Raw genomic sequence first — 19989 nt, 5'->3', positions numbered from 1 at the left:
AGCGAAAAAGGATTTGCATGCATATAAAAGAGTGTATGCATTCCAAGCATTATGTACATGTGACGGTAAAAAAATATATATTCGTTTTATTTCTCTTCGAGAATAATGCGAAAAAACGCAATATTCAACTATTTGTTTTTTACTTCTTATTATCTTATTAACGTTATTTGTACAGCGTTTGCAAAACGGATTTCATTTGCTTTTCTTTTATGAGTTATGTAATTCGAAAAGGTATCGATAATTTAAATTATAATATAGGTATATTGTTTTTGTACACTGTATATAATATGATACACATTGTTCAACGGATGATAAAAATATCGTATTACGCGGATAAAGGGTATTGATCGTTTTACAACAATATCGAGTTGTATAATGGACAGTATTTTACAGTAGTGTTCGGATAAAAAAAAAATCCTAGGCAAGCGCCTTTTATTATTATTATTATTACTAACGCATAGAGGTACATAAATGGGAATCTTCAAAGACGGACGTAGCTGGCACGACAGCGAGTCGGATCTTCTGCGACTTCTGATAGGTTTGTATTATTATTATTATTATTGTTAATATCGTAGAATGTAATATAAATACATGGAGCGCACACACGCGACAAAGAAGGAACTCGTGAGTACACATAATATAATAGAGTCTACGGTTACAGACGTATATAACACACTAGAAAGATTGATAGTGTAAAACATGTTATAGATAGAGATGGTCTGCGGCAAAGACATATAATAGTATAATATAATACATAGTGGTAAACAGTGATAGTGACGATGATGCTGATGCTGCTGATGATGATAATGGTTATGATGGCGATGGTAATTGTGTTTAACTCAAAGGGTGTGTAACACAATACTGTAGGTATACGGATGGACGTCCAGACGAAAGAAAGCAGTAAACGGTGTACACACAATTATTATTATAAGAAGAAGTCAAGAGGCGATAGTGTTGTGACCATAAAACTATAAAAATAATATGTTTCACATAGATAAGACAGCACAATTCTTGAGTTTTGGTAGTTACACATCACCGCGGCTATACTTAAAACACGGATATAGATAACAAAATAGGTTGCTAACTTGGTGTTGTCCATCAAGTTGATCGAATCCGCTTTTTCCACCAAAATAAGCTGTGGGCTTTTGGCGAGCTATCATTTGTTTTTTATGATAATATAGTTTCAACAGAAACATTTGAGTTAATTAACGATCCAGTATGATAACCCTATCGTGCATAAAGTGCCCGATACCCGACAGCTAAGATATGGCGTATTTCAGCTTCACCTGTTATCACTAGTTAGCAATCTAGTATGTTATCTGTACCCGTGACAGCAATCCTACTTAGTGTAATTATTGTTTAAAACTCGAGCAAGGATGTAACAATCGCCTTGTTCATTAAGTAACTTGTAAAAACGGTGGAAGTGAATGTGGGAGCAGCGCGGGGCCTGAGCAATGAGCATGAAGAAAGTTTTCAATTCATTCAACTTAACAATAATGACGATTATTGTCACACGACAAAATGATGGATACTTCGTCAAAAATAATAATATATGTTAATAAGATTAAGAGGAAAATACAAAATGTAATAAATTAATAAAACAGATTTGTTTAGTCGTGGGTTAGCCTTTAGCCAATATTAAACTTATCAAGTTTTATTTAATCCAACTCCCGCGTTACAATATTATAAATGGAGGACAATGTATTTATCGTGTAAGGTCGATGCGAAATGTATATATACTTTATAAGTTACATTAGGTATCGATAAATAGCGACACCACACAATTGTATTATAAATTACTATGTTATACCCCAGGTGGGCACAGTGCTTGGCAATAATACCGTTGTATTATGCGGAACGGTCGCACCGAGATGAGGATATACGCGATAACCATGTGCCCGTAAATTTCATTACCCAATGAATTCATTAATTAACGTTTAACCGAAATGGGCCATTAAAGCACCAGTGATTTCAAAAGAGGCGAAACATATATAAACAGTTAACGATTCCATCAGGAAAGTTTATACTGAAAAATACGAATCGGAGACATTTCAACCCTATTTAACATATTACTATACTTTGTTACGCACATGTAATTGAACACACTTTTAAAATAATTAATCATCGTAACGTGCGTTAGACAGCACAAGAAAAACATTTAAACACCCCCTTTCTTTATCAATCTAACCCGCCACGAGTTGTCTTAGTTGACAAATAAATAACTATCGTTTTGTTGTTTGGAATTTTAATATTGGTCTGTGCGAGGCCCTTTAGTCTCGAAATAACTCGCAAAGGACTTCAAAGCAGCGAAATTCGAGAATTTACTAGTAATATGTGTGTATGTGTGGTATTTGAGTACTATAATTAAAGCAAAAAGGGATTTGTGTGTACAGGCTAAGTTAACGACTATACAAAACTTTGGTCGAATAGTTTGCCCAACGGATGGACGCGATTCGAATTTGAAATGATTACTTCAATAACCCCCGTTGTAGTCCGGCTGCCTACATACAGTAATGTATACGTGTCCAGTAGTACCGTTGTGCATTGCGCTTTTTGGAAAACACAATTATTATTTATTGTCGTTGGGTAAACAACACACTAATAATACCGTGTGGCTACTCGACTGGTTGCTTTCAGGTAGTATAATTTAATTGTAATACTGGTAGAGAAAATTAGAGGTTCTATGAAATTGGTATAGGGTGTTCGTTAAAGCACAGCGACACGACGAAGGATGTACAATAGGGGGCAATGGAAACTGTCCTGACCGAGGGAGCTTTCTCTGGGATTGAGGGATCCACGGTTGCGTTACTGCTAAAGCGCGCGGCGAGTGAACGACTTCGGGTTTAAACCTAACGGGTCGACTATGGTGATAATAATATTATTAGGCGAGGGTACTAATAACAAAAAAAAAAAAAAATTATCAAAAATCAAAACAACAACAATTTTGAGATAAAATGAACAAAATATGTTGTTCTAATTAATAGTGTTCTATGATGTATACGCATATGATATTATTATTTAGAGAAGAAGTACATAAGTGTATATAAGTAGGTAGTATAATTACTCAACGTAACCAAGGATGACGTATAACGACAAAACACAAAAAATGGTTAAATACTAATAATATATTGGTGTCGGGTGGTGGTAGTGATGATAGTATAGGTTCAACAACATAGTACAGCAAAAAAAAAAAAAAAAAATAAGTTCAAAAAACCAATAAATTGAAAAATCGTGAAGTAGGTAGGTCACGTAACATACTTTTTTTTTGTCTTTAAAAAAATATAATATTATACTTTTTTCAGATATGGAAAATAAAATAAAGATAAAAAACAATCGGAAGACAAGATATTTTAAAAGTACACATATTATATTATATTTATAGGCGATTTGTACTACCAAAACTGCAATACTGTCTGGTGGCAAGTAGGTTGTGTCGGTGGTCGACAGCCGTGTAGAACGACCGCGGGTTGGACACGGCCAGACCGTCGTCCGAATAGGACACGGTGCTCAGGCACTTCTGCAGCTTGTTGCGTTGGCCGCCCTGCGACCGGGACCGCCTCACTGGCTCCGTGGTACGACCGCCGCCGCACCTTGCGCCACCACCGTAACCGCCACCGCCACCGCCGCTGCCGATGCCGCCGCCGCCGCCTCCACCGACGCCACCGTATGCCGCCGCCGACGTCGACGGCCCGAACGAGAAATGACTGGTCGACGACGTTTTGGTAACGAATGTCGGCGACAGACACATGCCGTTTATCTGAACCAACGGTTTTATTTGTTTTTGGTTTTTTTAATTTTTTGTATACTTTTCGTTCCATTCATATTCACACATTACGCAACCCCCTAACTGCAGGTCTGAGACGCTAAGACAATAAGTCACCGAGGATGGCGCGCGCGAAACGAGCTGATCTCAAAAAAATGTATACTGCACACAATTATTGTTAAATTATGATTTCGTTAATTTCTATTTTCGGTCGGTGGAATCCGATTTATAATATCTCTTTCGAGTTCCCCCCGATATCGTTTATTTATGACCTTTCCTCTCCCCCCAACCCGTCCCCCATCATGACACAATCGTCATATTATTATATAATACAATTCGGCTGTCGGCGTTGATTTTACGACGAATGCCGGAGGGTAGTTTAGCTGTCGTTTTATTGAAATAAAAAAATGATTTTTTTTTTATCGTCAATGGTATTGCCGTTGGTCGAAATTATTATATTTCATTTCAAAATGAAATTAACCCTGTCGACTTTCGATCCGTAAGTTAATGCCATTAAGGCACGAGGTCGACTGTTTGAGCGAGTATAAAGCAAATTGAAAGGTTCTGCACAAGAAGCCCGTAACGAGATTTTTACTTTTTATTCGTTTTTCTTTTCCGTGTAAAAAAATGTTTGGCGAAATGCCAGTTTACACTTTAACCAATATAAAACGGTTAATAAGGAATCGTCTACAGGGAACACGCCAAAGACTGAATGAAAAGTCTTTGAACATACTATGGAAAGCACGGATAAGCCATAACGCGACCCCCGACGGAAAAGGTCGTACCTCACTTTTTTTAAGATTCAGAGTGAATAAAATGAACATTCTAATATATATTCTTATTCGGTTTGTTAACATAAATCATCATACCCAACAAAAAAAGGCTGAATGTTAAAAGCTGAGAATAAAAGATAAGATTTTTTTATAGAAGGGTGTCGATAAAAGCTTTTTAAGCGTTCTAAATTAAAGAAAATTATTTTGCTATACAAAGATAACAGGTACTTGTTTGTAATACATTATATGGGCTCTCTAGGATTGCGGTTTTTTAATGTTAATACTAAATGGGCGACATATCTATTGTGATGGTAGACGGGAAATTTGAAAGCATTTTCTATATTGTTTTAACATATCTATTAGTTCATACGCGGCCCTGTCTACATATCAAACGAACATCATCATAACAAAATACTATAAGAAAAAACATAAGGATTTTCATGAATGAAAAAATTCTTTAAGAATCAAAACTCAAAAGGGATAAAATTTTGTTTTATACTGAAGAATAAAATGAAAATTATACCATGTACATATTATTATAGCGGTGTTAATTATTTTAAATGCCTAACAAATTTACGAAATAGTAATATTGCTAATATAGATAGAAAACTGTTTTATTGACAAAAACTTGTTTGAATACAGTCACTATTATGAGTTTTAGGCGTTCGTTACTTCAACTCAAATAGTAACAAATGCAGAATATTATTATTCTTTTCATCTAATACACCACCCACGAGTTTGTCAAATTTAGTAGTATCTGAAAAGTTTAAGAAAATCCTGTTGTCTGGTTTAAGCCATTTTCGAACAGGTGGTCTTAATATAATTATGTACGACACCGGCCGACATTTAAATAGACAATGTCAAAAGTATATTAAAAAAAAAACGATTATTTTTTTTTTCTATAGCAGTTCAATAGACGGAAAAAACATTCTCAATATTATATTCTAAACGGTGGTGCAATCCGGACAAATAACGCCAAACCATCCTATTATTGTTGTGATGGAGTTATAAAATAAACGGTACACGTATGTTTTTATTATTGATCAACTGTCGGTATCGCGTGTATGGATCTCCGCCATCTTGTTTAGTTATAATTTATTCACTGTTTTCTCATGTTTGTTTGTCTCGTTTAGGCTACAAAAGCGGCGATTCTTTGCCTACGTTACGGTTTAAGACTTATGTAAAAAAAAACTACTATTATTGTTATTGTTAAATTTCGAAACGCGAACTCTAAAATTCAAAACGATTCTGCACAAAACCCTACAATTTAACGTTATGCAGATTATTAAAAATAGTGAAATTTTTTATACTAGATATAAAAATATCCCACACAACAATAATAATTGGTTGATTATAAATGCTTTTGAATATATTATTTTATTTGAGCAATGCCATTTTAATATCATTAGTTTCTTATTGAAATATTTCAATAAACACAACATATTTGATAAAAAGAAACAAAAATAGTTATGAAATTATTAAAAACAATTTTTAAAAACTTATGGACAACATTTATTTTTATTTTTTATTTTTGTAACTCAATTTTAACGAGACGATTTATTTTGTTATTATGCCTTTTAAGCGACCAGCAAGTTTAACAGAAGGGCTAATTTCATTTTTTTGGGGAGTGGTCATATGGGGAATTATGGGGAATTTTAATGGGTGTACGCTTCTCTTCGACATCCGGTAAAGTAGTCTAGGGGTCAAGTTTTTTTACCTATATTGTTTTTTAACTACCGACAAAACGGGTGGGAATGAAGAAGCTATGATCAATATTTATGTTTGGCGTGTGTGGTAGTTAAATTATGATCGAAAACTATTTCTCGTCGTTTTGTGTGCATATTATGTAATTTTTTTGTTTTGAACATATTTATATTTTGTAGTATAATTTTGACCACACGATACTGGCACCAATACTCGTTCAGAAGACTTTTTTTTTTGGTGTGCTTTTTATAAAGTATACCGTAGCGTTTTTCTAGCGTTTTGTTTGCAACCGTTCTTTGCATGGTAAGGGTAAACTCTCTAAACTTACGTTTGCACGAAGAAAAACTTTTAAAACGCTTAGGATTCACCGAGTTTAAGTATATAAATTACTATAAAGGAAAAATGACTATATTTTAGATGGAAAACTTACATTATTCGCGTGTCAGGATATTTGAGAATGTCGGAAACAATAAACCTAAATTATACATTTTCTTTAAACGATATTTAAAATAATTAAATTTATTAAACGTATCCCTATGTAGAAAAATAATTTAATTATGTTAATTGTTAATACTGGCATTTGGGCGATCACCTGATTCGATAATTTTTTTACATTAACTTATTAATATAAACTTTTATATTATTTACACAAATCAATAACTGAACTAAAAACCAAGCTTAAAAACAAAATTAATTTTTTGCTGTTTTTGTTTTGTTTCGTACGTTAAGCCCAGCTTATAATATTATGTACATTCATTTTTAGTGAATTCAGGCAAATTTGAATAAAAAAAAACAGCTTTACAATATTCATTTGTATGGTTAGCAAGTGTTTGTACTGAATTTCTGAACTCTTGATGTTTTTAAAGCGATCAAATTTATACAGCGTGTAAACAAAATACTCTATTGTTAGTTCGATTAGTATCGATTGGAGAGTATTCAGAAATTCATCAAAACAAATTAAGTTAGTTAATATTATATTACATACATGAGTCAATCAAGTTTCCATTGTCATAGAACTTGTCATGTTGTTTATTAAAGCTGGCATACTTAATAGTTTTACGCTAACCAACAAATAAGTATATAAAACAACTTTCCATAACCCATGCGATTAATAATAATAATACATAAAAATTGTCATTGTATATGTATATATGTATTTAACGCATAAACGACAATCATTTTCCATAATGAATATTGTTAGTGGTTAAAAAAATGTTAAGGAAAAAAAAATTTCGTGATCCAAACACAGCAGAAAAATAAAAAATAAAAATGACATGAAATTTTAAAGACATATATACCAATTTTATGGTCGGGGCAGCTCTCTCGCGTCTCATTTATTTCCTTGAAACATTTACAGAGCACAATAATGTTATTTACAATGAAAACTACTTAGATAATAGTATAGATATTGTTCATATTATGTTATAAAAGAACATGGAAATTTAATTATTAAACATTTATTATTATAGTATATTATTATTATTATTCTTTCAAACCAATTTATTCAATTATTTATTGTTTTGTAAGAAAAACTAATTTTGAACACACCACACAGTAACATTTATCGTTAAAAATACAAAAGCGCATTATTTGCCAATTAAATAAAAATTGTATTATATCGAATACACAATGAATGTATTCGACACTAAAACGATAAATAAAATCAAAGAGTATCAAACATGAAAATATATACGGCCACGTCACGGAAAAGTATTGACAACCTTCTATACCCGTGTACCTATATTTGTATTATTCAATGTGTATAAAATAAATACTCTAAAATGGCAAAAAAAAAAAAATATATTAAAACGCACATTATTATAACATAGTATTTACAGTCATATCAATTATTTTGTTTAATTGAAATACACATTTGAAAACTGGGGTAGTGTACCATTTTTCATTCAACAAGTCATTACATAAAAATATTGTTTTATTTTATTTTAAACGACATCAATGCATCAATGTCTACTGGAGTTTTAAATGGAAGCGAATCTGAACAATGTATTTTTTGTTTGTTCAATTCCTACCCCTTTTTATTGCGGTTATTTGCCATTCTTTTTCAATCGATGTTTCATAAAAAATCAACGAAACAAAATTTCAAATATTTATTGATGGTGAAAAATGTTATTAATATTAATAAAACGAAACTTAATCCTTCGACTAATATAAAAATTTAAAAGCGTAACATAAAGTATATATATATTATATATTCAAAATACTAAGATGTTTAATTGAACAAAATAAAAATATAACAAAAAACTTTTTTCTAATTATTATTCTACTCAAGACCTAAAATAAAACAATATAAAACTTGCCGAATAAAGAAATATTATTTATATATTTTATAACAGACAAATTTCAATTGTACATGCTATATATGTTTACTCTAATTTTTGCAGGCCATCAAGTCCAATTGAATTATTGAAAAATATATAACTAAAACTAGGTATACACAGTATAATATTTGTTCGCAGTTACCCAAATATAATAATTTTTTGCTTTTAAAACCAATAAAAATATAAAACACTATGGTATGCATGTATGCAAAATAATACAGTTAAAACTACAGCGGATTTCCAACTGACTCCTAATATGCCTACTACTATTAAATATGATACATAAAAATCTGTTTATGTTTATTGTTTATCCTTAATAGAATACTCTTATATTCAGTTACATGTGTGTGTATATTAAATTATGCATTTTTAAATGATTTTGTTATTTAATATCGTCGGTATATATTATAAAACTAAGCGTAAACAAATATGCACAATAACGGGTTTACTCGAATGGTGGCAGTTGTAAACAACGCATAGCGATCTACTCTAACCCTTTTTTTAAAAAACATTAATTATTTAGAAATAATGAAAACCGAAATCCGAATGAAAGTTTGAATTAAATTTGATTCAAAACGATCAATATGAACAATTAATTTTAGTAATGCAATGGGATCAACTAGTTCATATTGGGATTACTTTTTTATAGAAAAACGGAAAGATGCACACGAATTTCACAAATGATATTATTGTTTAAAGATGTTTACGTTTTATAAAACAAGTGTGTGGATATAAACAATGTATTAGTATAGACGATATATAAAATGATGAAAGTATTAAATGTGAAATTATGCGTGTTAGTTTGATGATTATATAGGCACTTTTACCACCCAGCTATTATGATAATAAATAATTATAACGGTCAATAATACTATATAGAACAACATGGAATAATAATATTATGTTAAAATACAAAAAAATACATGCAGGGCTCTGTATTCCACCTCGATAAAGTACATTGCATAATATATTATAATGTTTATCATATTCTTGTGTGTGTACATTTATCACTGTCCGTTACTTTTGTTAATTGGATAATTTTGTACATTTGTTGTAGTCCGGTTTGGCAACAATGCTTTAATAGTGTTATTATTTTGGGAGACGACGATGAGTTTATGTGATGTATGTGTGTGTGTGTGTGTGTGTGTGTGTGTGTGTGTAACGAGTATATTAATGAGGAAGCTTAGTCAATCGACTAGTAAGCGTAAAAAATAACTTATCCTGTTATTTTTTTAGTACAAAACAAGTATCGACGTCTCCGCGGTGTGTATTATGTCATCGTTGTTATATTGTGTGGTTTTGACTGTTATTATCATTGACTTACTTAATCGTCTAAGGAGGTTGATGAAGGCTTGGTTATTGGACCGGTTGTGTCTTAGATCCCTGTGGCTGTACTTGATGTTCGGCACGGACAGCAAACGGGCGTCCCTGGCCGCCGTGGCGATGGCACACGCGCCCGCCTGTTTGTCGAGCGACGTCCGCTTCCGGTGCTCTTTGACCGGTCTCGGCGGTTTGATCGGCTTGCCGTCCCGGTCGAACAGCTTCAGCTCCGTCGGCCTGGTCACCGTGGCGGCCGTGGCCGACTCGGCCGAGGGCTCCGGTCCGGTTCCGTCAGCCCGGGGGGACGACATCTCTTGGACCTCGGACTCGGTTATTATTTGCGGTACCGCGGTCACGCCGGGCCCGGGTTCGTCGGTCGCGTCCGCCTGCTGCTCGGTCGTGTAAAACGTGGACGCTTTTTTGGCGGGAGCCGAGGCCGCGGTGAACGTGTTCTTCAGCTTGAGATCGACCCGGCTCAGTTGTTTCTTGAGTCCCCGCCACGAGTGACTGGTCCGCCGGCCGTTAGCCTTGGCCGCGGCGGTCGCCCCGGACGCGACCGGTGGCACAGCCAGTTGTTCTTCCGCTGGCGCTTCCGAGTCCGCCTGTTGTTCCTGGGGTTCCGGTATCAACACGAGCGCCTCTTCCGCCTTTTCAGTGGCGTCGTCCGGACATTCCGACGGGTTCGGCGATACCTGAGTCGAGTACACGCCCACCGGACTCAGCGCCAGTTTGCTCAACTCTTCCAATTCGTCCACTTCGTCTTCTAGACCCTTGAAACGCGCAACGTTCATGCGACTGCAACGCCGACCACGCCAACGCGATGGTCCGAGCGACAGTCATTAGAAGTAACCTAACCTTCGCTTGGCTAAAACTACAATGGCAAATCGTACACACGCCAGTTGGCCAGACAGTTGTCGGTGTAACATATTTTGTAATTATCGAAGCTGTGCATAATAACGTTATGTGATAAATAAAAAAAACAACGGCCACCAAAGTGCACCGAAAAAGCACGACGACAACAGCTATACAGTTACGTCGTCGCGTCGTCATAAAGTAAAAGTCTGCCCTAAAAACTTGCTGGTAAAAATGTGTAGTCACCGAAAGTGTCTTGAATGTTGTGTGAATAAATCATAAACCTATAGTCGAACGACAACGCAAAGCTCTGAGAAATACGCTGTAATGTAGTACACAGCAAGAGAGAAATACTGGTTTATATGTCTATTAATCATCCACAGTAACAGACTCACGGTACGACGAGCAAGCCGGACATAATAAAGTTTTTAAACCCAATTCGTACCGGCCGTAGACCCAATGACAAATCGGTCAGAGATTAACGGTTTGTAACGTCCCGGTCCCAGTATTATTTGTCCGGATATTGCGGGGTAACAGTGTTTTTGTAGTCGAAAAGTTGTATCGTTCCGTTCGAATGGATACGTTGCGTTCGTTTTCGCCACAACAACATAGTATATGATAAGCAAATTACTTTTGTCCCTGTCAAACAATTGCATCTTCTTTTCGCTCTACAGTTTGGTCGGGCGGGACTCGTCATTTTTCGCTCGAATCAAAACAACGGGGTGAAACGATTAACTAAAAAACTGTCGGCTGTCAGTATCGCTGTATATCAGCTGAATAGACAACCCCGCGAATAGAGAGCGTTTGAAAAAAAAAATAATAATAACCCCCCGTGTATTAATCAAAAGCGGTTGGTATCGACAAATTTCTTATCGTTATAATCTTAGTGCGTCTCGTCATCGTGTATTAAGTATATTATAATATAGGTAATAACCGCTGTAACCGCTCTCAAACGAATTGTTTTTATTTAAAAATTAATAGTCGTATGCGGATAATCGAAAATGTTCAATCATAATATTGACAGTTTTGACGCTAATGATGATGGATTAAAATACAAAAATTCGACAAAATTAAAACCAATAACAAAATAAAAGACTGTGTGTTGTGTTCATTATCAATATTATTATTATTATTATTATTCATAATTTTTATTATAAAAAAAAAAAAAAAAAATTGACCCTGCCTATAAGTAATTATAATAGGGCGTAAGACTGATATTGTCTATAGAAATATTACTGAAAACAAGAAATATTTCTCGATCCGTTTCCGCTATTGACATGTAGACAAATTATGTAATTGCATTATATAGTAACTTTTTATAGCTTGGAAAAAACCACCCAATACTGCAGTATTTGCAACCGTTTTACAGCTGACGAATGAAAATTATCTACAAAAAAAGTACGCGGCCTATTATGTATTAGGAGTTATTTTTGTAGTAATTAATAGAGTATACGGTAGAGAATATGAGAATAGTTGTAATGCTATGATGACCTTTTTGTATTCTTAGTATGGAATGGGGAAAAATGTATCGATGGTTTTTTTGTGTGCTAATATTTTTGATAGTTTTTATGTTTGTATAAAAATATGTATGTGCGAAGTAAACAATTATCATTGGTAAAATATGTATTATTTCATTTATAGGATATATAGAAATATGTTTGAAATATTTGTATTACCTGATCAATGCTGGGAGACCGGCATCGTTCGCCGTCACTGGTCTCGCTGAAAGCGGTCGTTCTTTTCGGCGACCTGGGAGCCCTTTGGTTTGGATCCGCACTACCGTACAGCTCAGCCGTGTTGATGTTTAAGAGAACATGTTTTTGTATAAAGTCTACTATCACAATACCGTTGTCTAGACCGTAGGCCAGCCTGCAAATGAGTGGGTCAGAAACAAAAACAAAATTTCTGTTGAAACCATGATACAAAAATAAAACGGGAACAAAAGAAGCTAAGTCACGTTTCGTTTTGAAAATGTTCAGCATTTGACAAAAGAAAATTGTATGAAGCATAGCAAGTCGGGGAGTTGAACAAGTGTGGAGATCGAAGTACCAATTATTAACAGGTTACAAAATGGAAACCAAGCACAAAAAGACCAAGAGGGACGTCCCATACAAGAGACTGTTGCAACTGTCTCTCAACGCGTTGCAAATGGGATTGCTAAAGTAAAGGAGCTAATTCATCTCGAATAATAGTTGAAAAAAGGAACGAATAACAACAAAATCAACGATTCAAGCTGACCGCACACTCGGTCGAAGGAAGATAACCGTTTCAGACTACAGCATTTTATATGAAACAGTTTTTATTTTTGAACTATAACACCGTAAGTGGTTATGGCCCTCGTTATACCTACGTGTGAAACAATTATTCGATGCTTAATGCGACCACCACTTTCAGGGAGTGTAAAAATATAGACATTATGAATAATGATAGGGTTTTCGTTCGTTTCAGAAGTCATACTTACAATCCGTACGAGGAGTTAATTGTTAGTGCGGTTATTTGGCCAGGCGGTTCGCCGTTCACCGATGGGGTGACACATGCCAGACAAGCCTGGAAACCGGGCGGCTTTTTCTGGGGACCGGTTCGCACTTTGACCGGAATGGTGCTGTCATCGGTAGTGGCTGGCTTTGAAGGCGTCTCTTCTGGTGAGCTTTCGGCTGCTTCGTCTAGACTCTCCGTATATATCGGTATTTCCAACGTCTGCAAAATTCCCAAATGTTTGATGTATCCTCTAGTGGTAATACGTCGTTATCAATCGCTTTTGTTACATATCTTAGACAATCTACAATCGATAAGATCGTTCTCTACCACACCCACACAAAAAAAAAAGTAGAAACTAACGTATCTGTAAAGTTTGTATTAAACGTATGCCAAACGACCGATTGTTGTTTTGAATTAAACGGGTTGTACAAAGCGGTATGTTTCAATATTTGTTTCTATTAACAAATTTTCCTACCGGATCTGACGTCCGATGCGACTAATGGAACTAAATGGATTTATTTTTGCCGTGGAAAATCAATTAGGGCAGAGGACACATAATATGGATTTATCCGTTAACAGGAGGGCTGCAGGTATTATTATAGCCGAGAGTGACGAATCACTCTCAAGTAAGAAGCTTCGATGCGAATCTGTAGATGGTACAAATATTAAATATTAATAATAATCATTGTAAAGACAATAATGTGCTTAAAGTTGTTATTTTAGTATAAGAGTGAATACGGTGGTATAAGTTCGTCATTTGTCTATCATAATTTGTTGTTGTTGTAATACCTATATATAGTAATTATCAATATAATTAAATATATTTTTGTTACTTGTTGACTGTTGATTCATTCAAACATAGCAACCTGGAAATGAAATATGGTCAAAGTATAATTTTCGTCTTTTTGTGGAATTTTGGTTAATCCAAAAAATAAAAAAGTCTGGGTACGGATTTTGAGAAAATGGTGTATGTTATAGCCTCACTCTAGATCTACCTTCAGTCTAATTTTCAGACTTTAAATCCCAAAATATTACTTCTTCCGGGGAATGTATTTTTGATATTTTTATGGTTTGTCAGCGTATACCGATAGTAAAGTACATTTTAGGAACATTTTCTGATTTATAGACTTGCTACATGATGAAATCTGTCTAAAAAGTATCGCTCAGCCACAAAAAAAAAACAAAAAATAAAACACATCATTGTACACAACACTTACTCAGTTCCGCATCGAAGCCAAAAGAGAAGCGCAGTTTGCAACCAGACAATTATATAAGTAGAGCTAATTTGTTTATATAAATTTCCAAACAAAGAAATACAGACATTTACACGCTTCCGTATTATGTCTTACGGATTTATCATTATTCTATATTCTAGGGTCGGAATAAAAATCGAGCGAAATTCAAGCTAACCTCCAACAACGGCGGTTTTTATTGAAATAATATTTTAGTATTGTTCACTAATCCTCCTCAAACTCGCCGAAATTGAAAATTGTCCATAGTTGGTTTACTACTAACAACTAATGTTTTTTGTTTAGTATAGTAAGCATCAATACAGTGCAGTTGTGTATGTTAATGTGCTGTGGGCGTTTATATTATTTCAAGCAAAACAAAATATGTTACCGTTGTCTCAAAAGTTGACTCCAGTTTACGAAACTTGAATAGCACCACGTACGACGATGAACCAGCCACGGCCAATTTTCTGCTCTCCGGGCAAAACGACAGCAGTTGCACCGAAAACTGATCATCTTCGGCTCCGTCGGGAGATTTTGAACGAGACTTTTCGAACACCTTGGCGGTTTTCAATTTGTACAGCACTTGCAGACTACCAGCGCTAGCGTCCCAAAACCTAACACTGCCGTCTGTGTGGCTGTTGGAGCAAAACAAAAAAGACACATCTTATATTATACTTCATAAGTGGGTCCATAAACAATTCGATGGTTCTACAAAATTCCCTACTTTATGTTAATTTTTTAAAAAGCCATCATATTGAATAAATACACATTTATATTAAACGTAATCGTGACATTAACTTGTAGTCTATATATGTAGGTAGGTATCTACTTTTAACATTAAGCTCTCAATAAATTAATATCAGAACGAGTATTATAAAAAAAAAAATTACAAATACAACCGCATGATGCATATTTTCATAAAACTACAAAAGTCAAATTTTGTAAAAAAGTATTACGTTTTTCTAATTTTATCAATGCGGTCATAAACATTTGTATTGGTTTTAAGAACACTTAATGTCAAATTATACTAATAATTATATCTTATAATTTTTGTTACTTAGTACGAAAAATGTTTTAATTTAATTTGGGTTGCTCTTGGAAATAGAAGTTTTTAAACTTAATTACCTAACTAATTATATGTCAATCACTTCGTGTTTTTTAGTGTCTTTTCTATGATTCAATCACTAAATAGTATTATTATATCTTATTAACCGAAATGAGCTTTACGCGGATTACGTTTGTGATTAAGATACATTAAAAGAAAATAAATGAAAGGCCCGATTCATATTATGATGCTATCAGTTTTAAGAATCTCAAGTATGCGTCTGCTTTTGAATGAGTAAACATAGGCGATAACGTCTACAAATTAAAATTAGTTTTGTTTGCGAATTGGCTTTAACATATATTCATCGATAATGCACTTGCATAAAATAACTACCCACGAAAGCTGCTCGTCAAAACCTTCATCAGCGCATATTATGTCAATAACGCATTCATTGGGATTACAATAGGAAAGTCTTAAATTAATTACCATTCTCAGTTAAGGCGATATTTTTTTCTTAAAGGAGGAAGTCTCATGGACCAAAACCACCCCACAAGTAGTACTTACCCGGTCAGGATGATTTCATTATAGCTGCACGACGTGGGGCTCCATTCGCCACCAGCAATAGGCCACTTGTTCTCGCTGTAGCCGGTCCGTTTGGAAGCTGACCTCGATCCGACCGAGTAGAACGCGGGTATCAAGTCGGACGGACAGTCGGCTATGTAATGCACGCAAGACACTGGCGACTCGTGTATGTCCATGGGGTGAGGGTTTTCGAAGCACGGGTATCCGGGACTGAGCAAGTCGACTAGCACAAGATCGTTTTGCATGAGCACTGCTATGGCGTAAGGCTCTTGCACGTCTAGAAAACACATTTCCAAAAAAAAAAAAAAAAAAAACAATACCAATTGTAATTATTATTATAAACCTCAATTGGAAAATCCGTTAGGGAATTAGAAAAATCATTGGGCTCTGAAATATTATAATATGATGATAGCTGATAAAATGATCAAGTGATTCATTGCCATGTACTGCAATGTGCGAATTACAACACTATGTATTAGACTGTTTGGTTGGTGCAAAATCTCAACAAAAAAAAAAAAAACCGTTCGCCATTACGGCCGTGTACTTACCGCTGTTGTAAGGGCTTTCGCATAGCGTAACAAAATCGACGATGTTGTGATCCATTTCGAGGACAGTAGTCGTTTTCCCGTGCATGATAGTTATGCTGGGCACGCGGCCAGCGGTATCGGCAGTCAGTCCTCCGGAAAATATTAAATAGGACTCGCTGGCAATAAAAAGCATAAAATAGAAAACCGCGAGAACGACACAGTAATATAGTAGTATAGGAATAATTTTCGTTAAGAAAGATATTATATACATATATATATATATATGTTATTATCGTACATGCGATCAAAAGTAAGGGATAAATTGTTATACGCATAGTGTATATAATATACACTATGCGTACACTGTATATTATTATTATTATTATTATAGGAACGGAGGAGGAATCCGATAATAATATCGAGTAAGAGTCAGCACTTTAACTTTATCGGAACACGAAGACGGCGAGGAAACGCCTACCGAAGGGTATTATTATTGTTTGCTCAAACCTCTAGAGAACTTACCCGGATTTCGAAGATTTCCATTCAACTTTCTGTATGGGTTTGCAAGTTTCCGTTTTGGTTTTAGCTAACAAAAAATAAATAAAACAACAAGATTAACTCGAGAGAATTTTGGTCTCGGTTGGGATGATTCAGTTGAGAAAAATATGTAATGTGTGTTTCAGACCAGACCGCAGTGGAAATTCCCCCATTATATCAATTAGGGAAGTATTCGATCGGAACAATTTTTTCCTAGCCGTAATAATCGTTAACTTCGTTGTACAACCAATATAAATCTCTATTGGTACCTATACATACACACACATAAAATGAAAAAATATTGTCAACGTGACTTCATTGCAGTAGACTATACTATAATGGTCAGTGGCCGTAAATTTATGAAACGAGGATGGATCTTTGATAAAAATAGCTCGAAAGAAAACCATTCTTTAGAAATGATTATTGTTATTTACCTGGGAAACATTACTAAAACGGGTCATTTGTATGAAAACACATTTAAGTAGGCTTTAAATGTACTAATTAATCAATAAATGTACTAAGTAACTGTTAAAAATTGAATTTGACTGCGGTATCACACATAAGTACTGGTACCATATTTGATATCATACATTCGGATCACGCTGGTATTTTTGACAAATAAAAGATCCATTAACTATCGGATCGCATCAATTAACAAAACTTAATTCCCATCGGAAACGACATTTAATCAATAACGATTAACATTGATCCCTTTCTTAACACCGAAATCTCTGGATTTGATCAAAACCCATCTATCCAGATTGAACAATGTGGATAAGCCGTTCGATATAAATTAACCCTCAATATAAACATTAACCTAATTAATATTCACCGTGGGGGTATATTATGTTTGCCGGTTTCGATGAAGGTTTGACATTCCAAGTCGTCAAACTTCCGTCGCTGTGGCTGCACGTGAACTGTTTCCCTTCAAAATGCCAATCAATGGACTTCAAGGAGTCGCCCCACTGCCAGCGGCATTCCGGTTTCTTAGTCTTTAAGTCCCACAACACCATCAGTCCGGTTTCAAATCCAATCAGCAACTAGTAAACATAAATTGTACTTTTTTAATTATTTTTTTAAACTTGCATCTAGACAAAATCCTAATGCTGTTAATTGTTGTACTGTTTTTAGGTCCAGAATAATTGCCTGGTGTCAGATACATTATGCACATCTAAGTTCTAAAAAATATTCACAAATAAATACTACAGTCAACTGGACAAAATAATAATTTTAGAATATGGTATTTTCATTTCATTACATAATCCGCCCATTGGCCGGACCCACAACTAATATTAAGCTTTTATGTTTAAAGCTTTTATGGATAATTGTATAACGGTATTGTACACATTTTTTAAAAACAATTTTGGATAAAACGCATAATAAAAAAACATGATTATGATAAACTTATTTATAAAGCGTCCTACTTAAACGAATTGTATAAAAATAATTTAATTTATTTCACTGCGTATAATAAAATAGTTATAAATTGAAGAAACAGATTACACAAACGTTTATACGCTCAGTAAATAAGAATTTTAAAAAAAACTAAGTGTCAAACTTTTTTTTTATATTCAGAAGAATATAAAATCTGTAAAGTTTAATAGCACAATAAGTGTATGTGAAGATATAATATGTGTACAATAACACTGTAGTACATTAATTGATAAATAAGTCCCCATTAGTGATACTTAAATTTTATTAAAGCGTCAAATTTAAAATAATTATAATTTTACATACATTGTTACGGTTACAATGTAAGTCATTTTCCGTTAGACAGATTAAAACGGAAAGCCTGGTTCAAAAACAAAACCAAAAATTGTGAATGATATTTTCAATTTGATCGAATACGATTCATAGTTTCTGACAACTTTTTGGGAGTTTATGTGTACTTACTAAGCATAAACTAGTGCTCGAAATAGCTAAGATAATTAATAAAACGATAATTTAGAGTTAGCACAGTTAGGTTGGGGCAAAGAGAAGAATAATATGGAGCATAATAGTCGGGCAAGTCACAGGTCTTAGCAGTATTAGAACTGAAAGTGGCAATAACATTTTTTAAACTTTATAATTACACACTAGATCTAGCATTATTCTAATTTTTAGACCTTAAGTCTAAAAACTACCCTAAAAAAAAAAGCTAAATAAAGAAAAACCTTCCACCCATTCATGGAGACACGGCGTCTAGTATTATTTTAGTTAAGACTGATATTATTTAGTGGATTATCTAAAAAAATACCCCAAAGTTGGAAATTATAGTCCAGCTATTAGCTAAGAAATATACAATGCTTGTAGATGTATCCAATTATTTTTTATTGTTTGCACTAAGGGCAAATACTAATCTTACAGAGCGTATGATATTAGCCATGCATCATCTGACTAGAGCTTTACATTTCTGAAGATTAAATTTTCAATTAGTACAAACAACTGGACAAGTTATACTGGAGATAATTTTTTAATCCACGAAAACTTTTAACATTCACATAAAAATACTTAGTTATACATCATAAAGTAAAATATCACAAGTGTCTTACTTTGAAATACCGTGCTGCCACTGTCAATTTATTATTTAAAAAAACTATTCTTTTATAAATAAAAAACATTGCTCCTATTTTTCATACTTAATGAACAAAAATAGTGGTGTTTGTATACTTTTAACAAAAATAACAAAACATTATAATATTATGTATTTCATAGTTGTAACGTTACATGCCTTTTTGAGTTAAATTGTATAAAATATAATTTTAAAAGTCGGCATGGTCTTTTTTTAACAAAATAAACTGGAAGAGTAAAGTATTATTTAAATTAAAACAAAATGAAATGCTGATATTTTGGTTCGG

The 19989-nt window shown here is 34.1% G+C and overlaps 1 protein-coding gene across 3 annotated transcripts in view; it reads right to left on the bottom strand.

Moving 5' to 3' along the window:
* The window catches only part of LOC126847112 (syntaxin-binding protein 5), a 103313-nt gene that overhangs the window by 12317 nt on the left and 71007 nt on the right, over window positions 1-19989 (bottom strand). For 2 of the 3 annotated variants that reach the window (XM_050587168.1, XM_050587169.1), the window contains exons 6-13: window positions 17985-18192; window positions 17138-17201; window positions 16637-16791; window positions 16071-16365; window positions 14850-15096; window positions 13213-13448; window positions 12428-12620; window positions 9904-10669 (exon numbers count right to left, since the gene is read on the bottom strand). In XM_050587168.1, the coding sequence (XP_050443125.1) occupies window positions 9904-10669; window positions 12428-12620; window positions 13213-13448; window positions 14850-15096; window positions 16071-16365; window positions 16637-16791; window positions 17138-17201; window positions 17985-18192 (2164 nt within the window). Of the gene's footprint in view, window positions 1-7538; window positions 7582-9903; window positions 10670-12427; window positions 12621-13212; window positions 13449-14849; window positions 15097-16070; window positions 16366-16636; window positions 16792-17137; window positions 17202-17984; window positions 18193-19989 lie in introns of all 3 variants that reach the window. The other variant, XM_050587170.1, reaches the window with a different exon arrangement.

Source organism: Adelges cooleyi, unplaced genomic scaffold (genome assembly GCF_023614345.1).
Source record: "Adelges cooleyi isolate 19-005CV unplaced genomic scaffold, UGA_ACOO_1.1 ACOO_flye_CR_arks_rails_tigmint_CR_PRNA_9, whole genome shotgun sequence".
NCBI classification, from domain to species: Eukaryota; Metazoa; Arthropoda; class Insecta; order Hemiptera; family Adelgidae; genus Adelges; species Adelges cooleyi.
The sequence above is the reverse complement of the archived record's forward strand: the minus strand, read 5'-3'. Positions and strand labels throughout refer to the sequence as shown.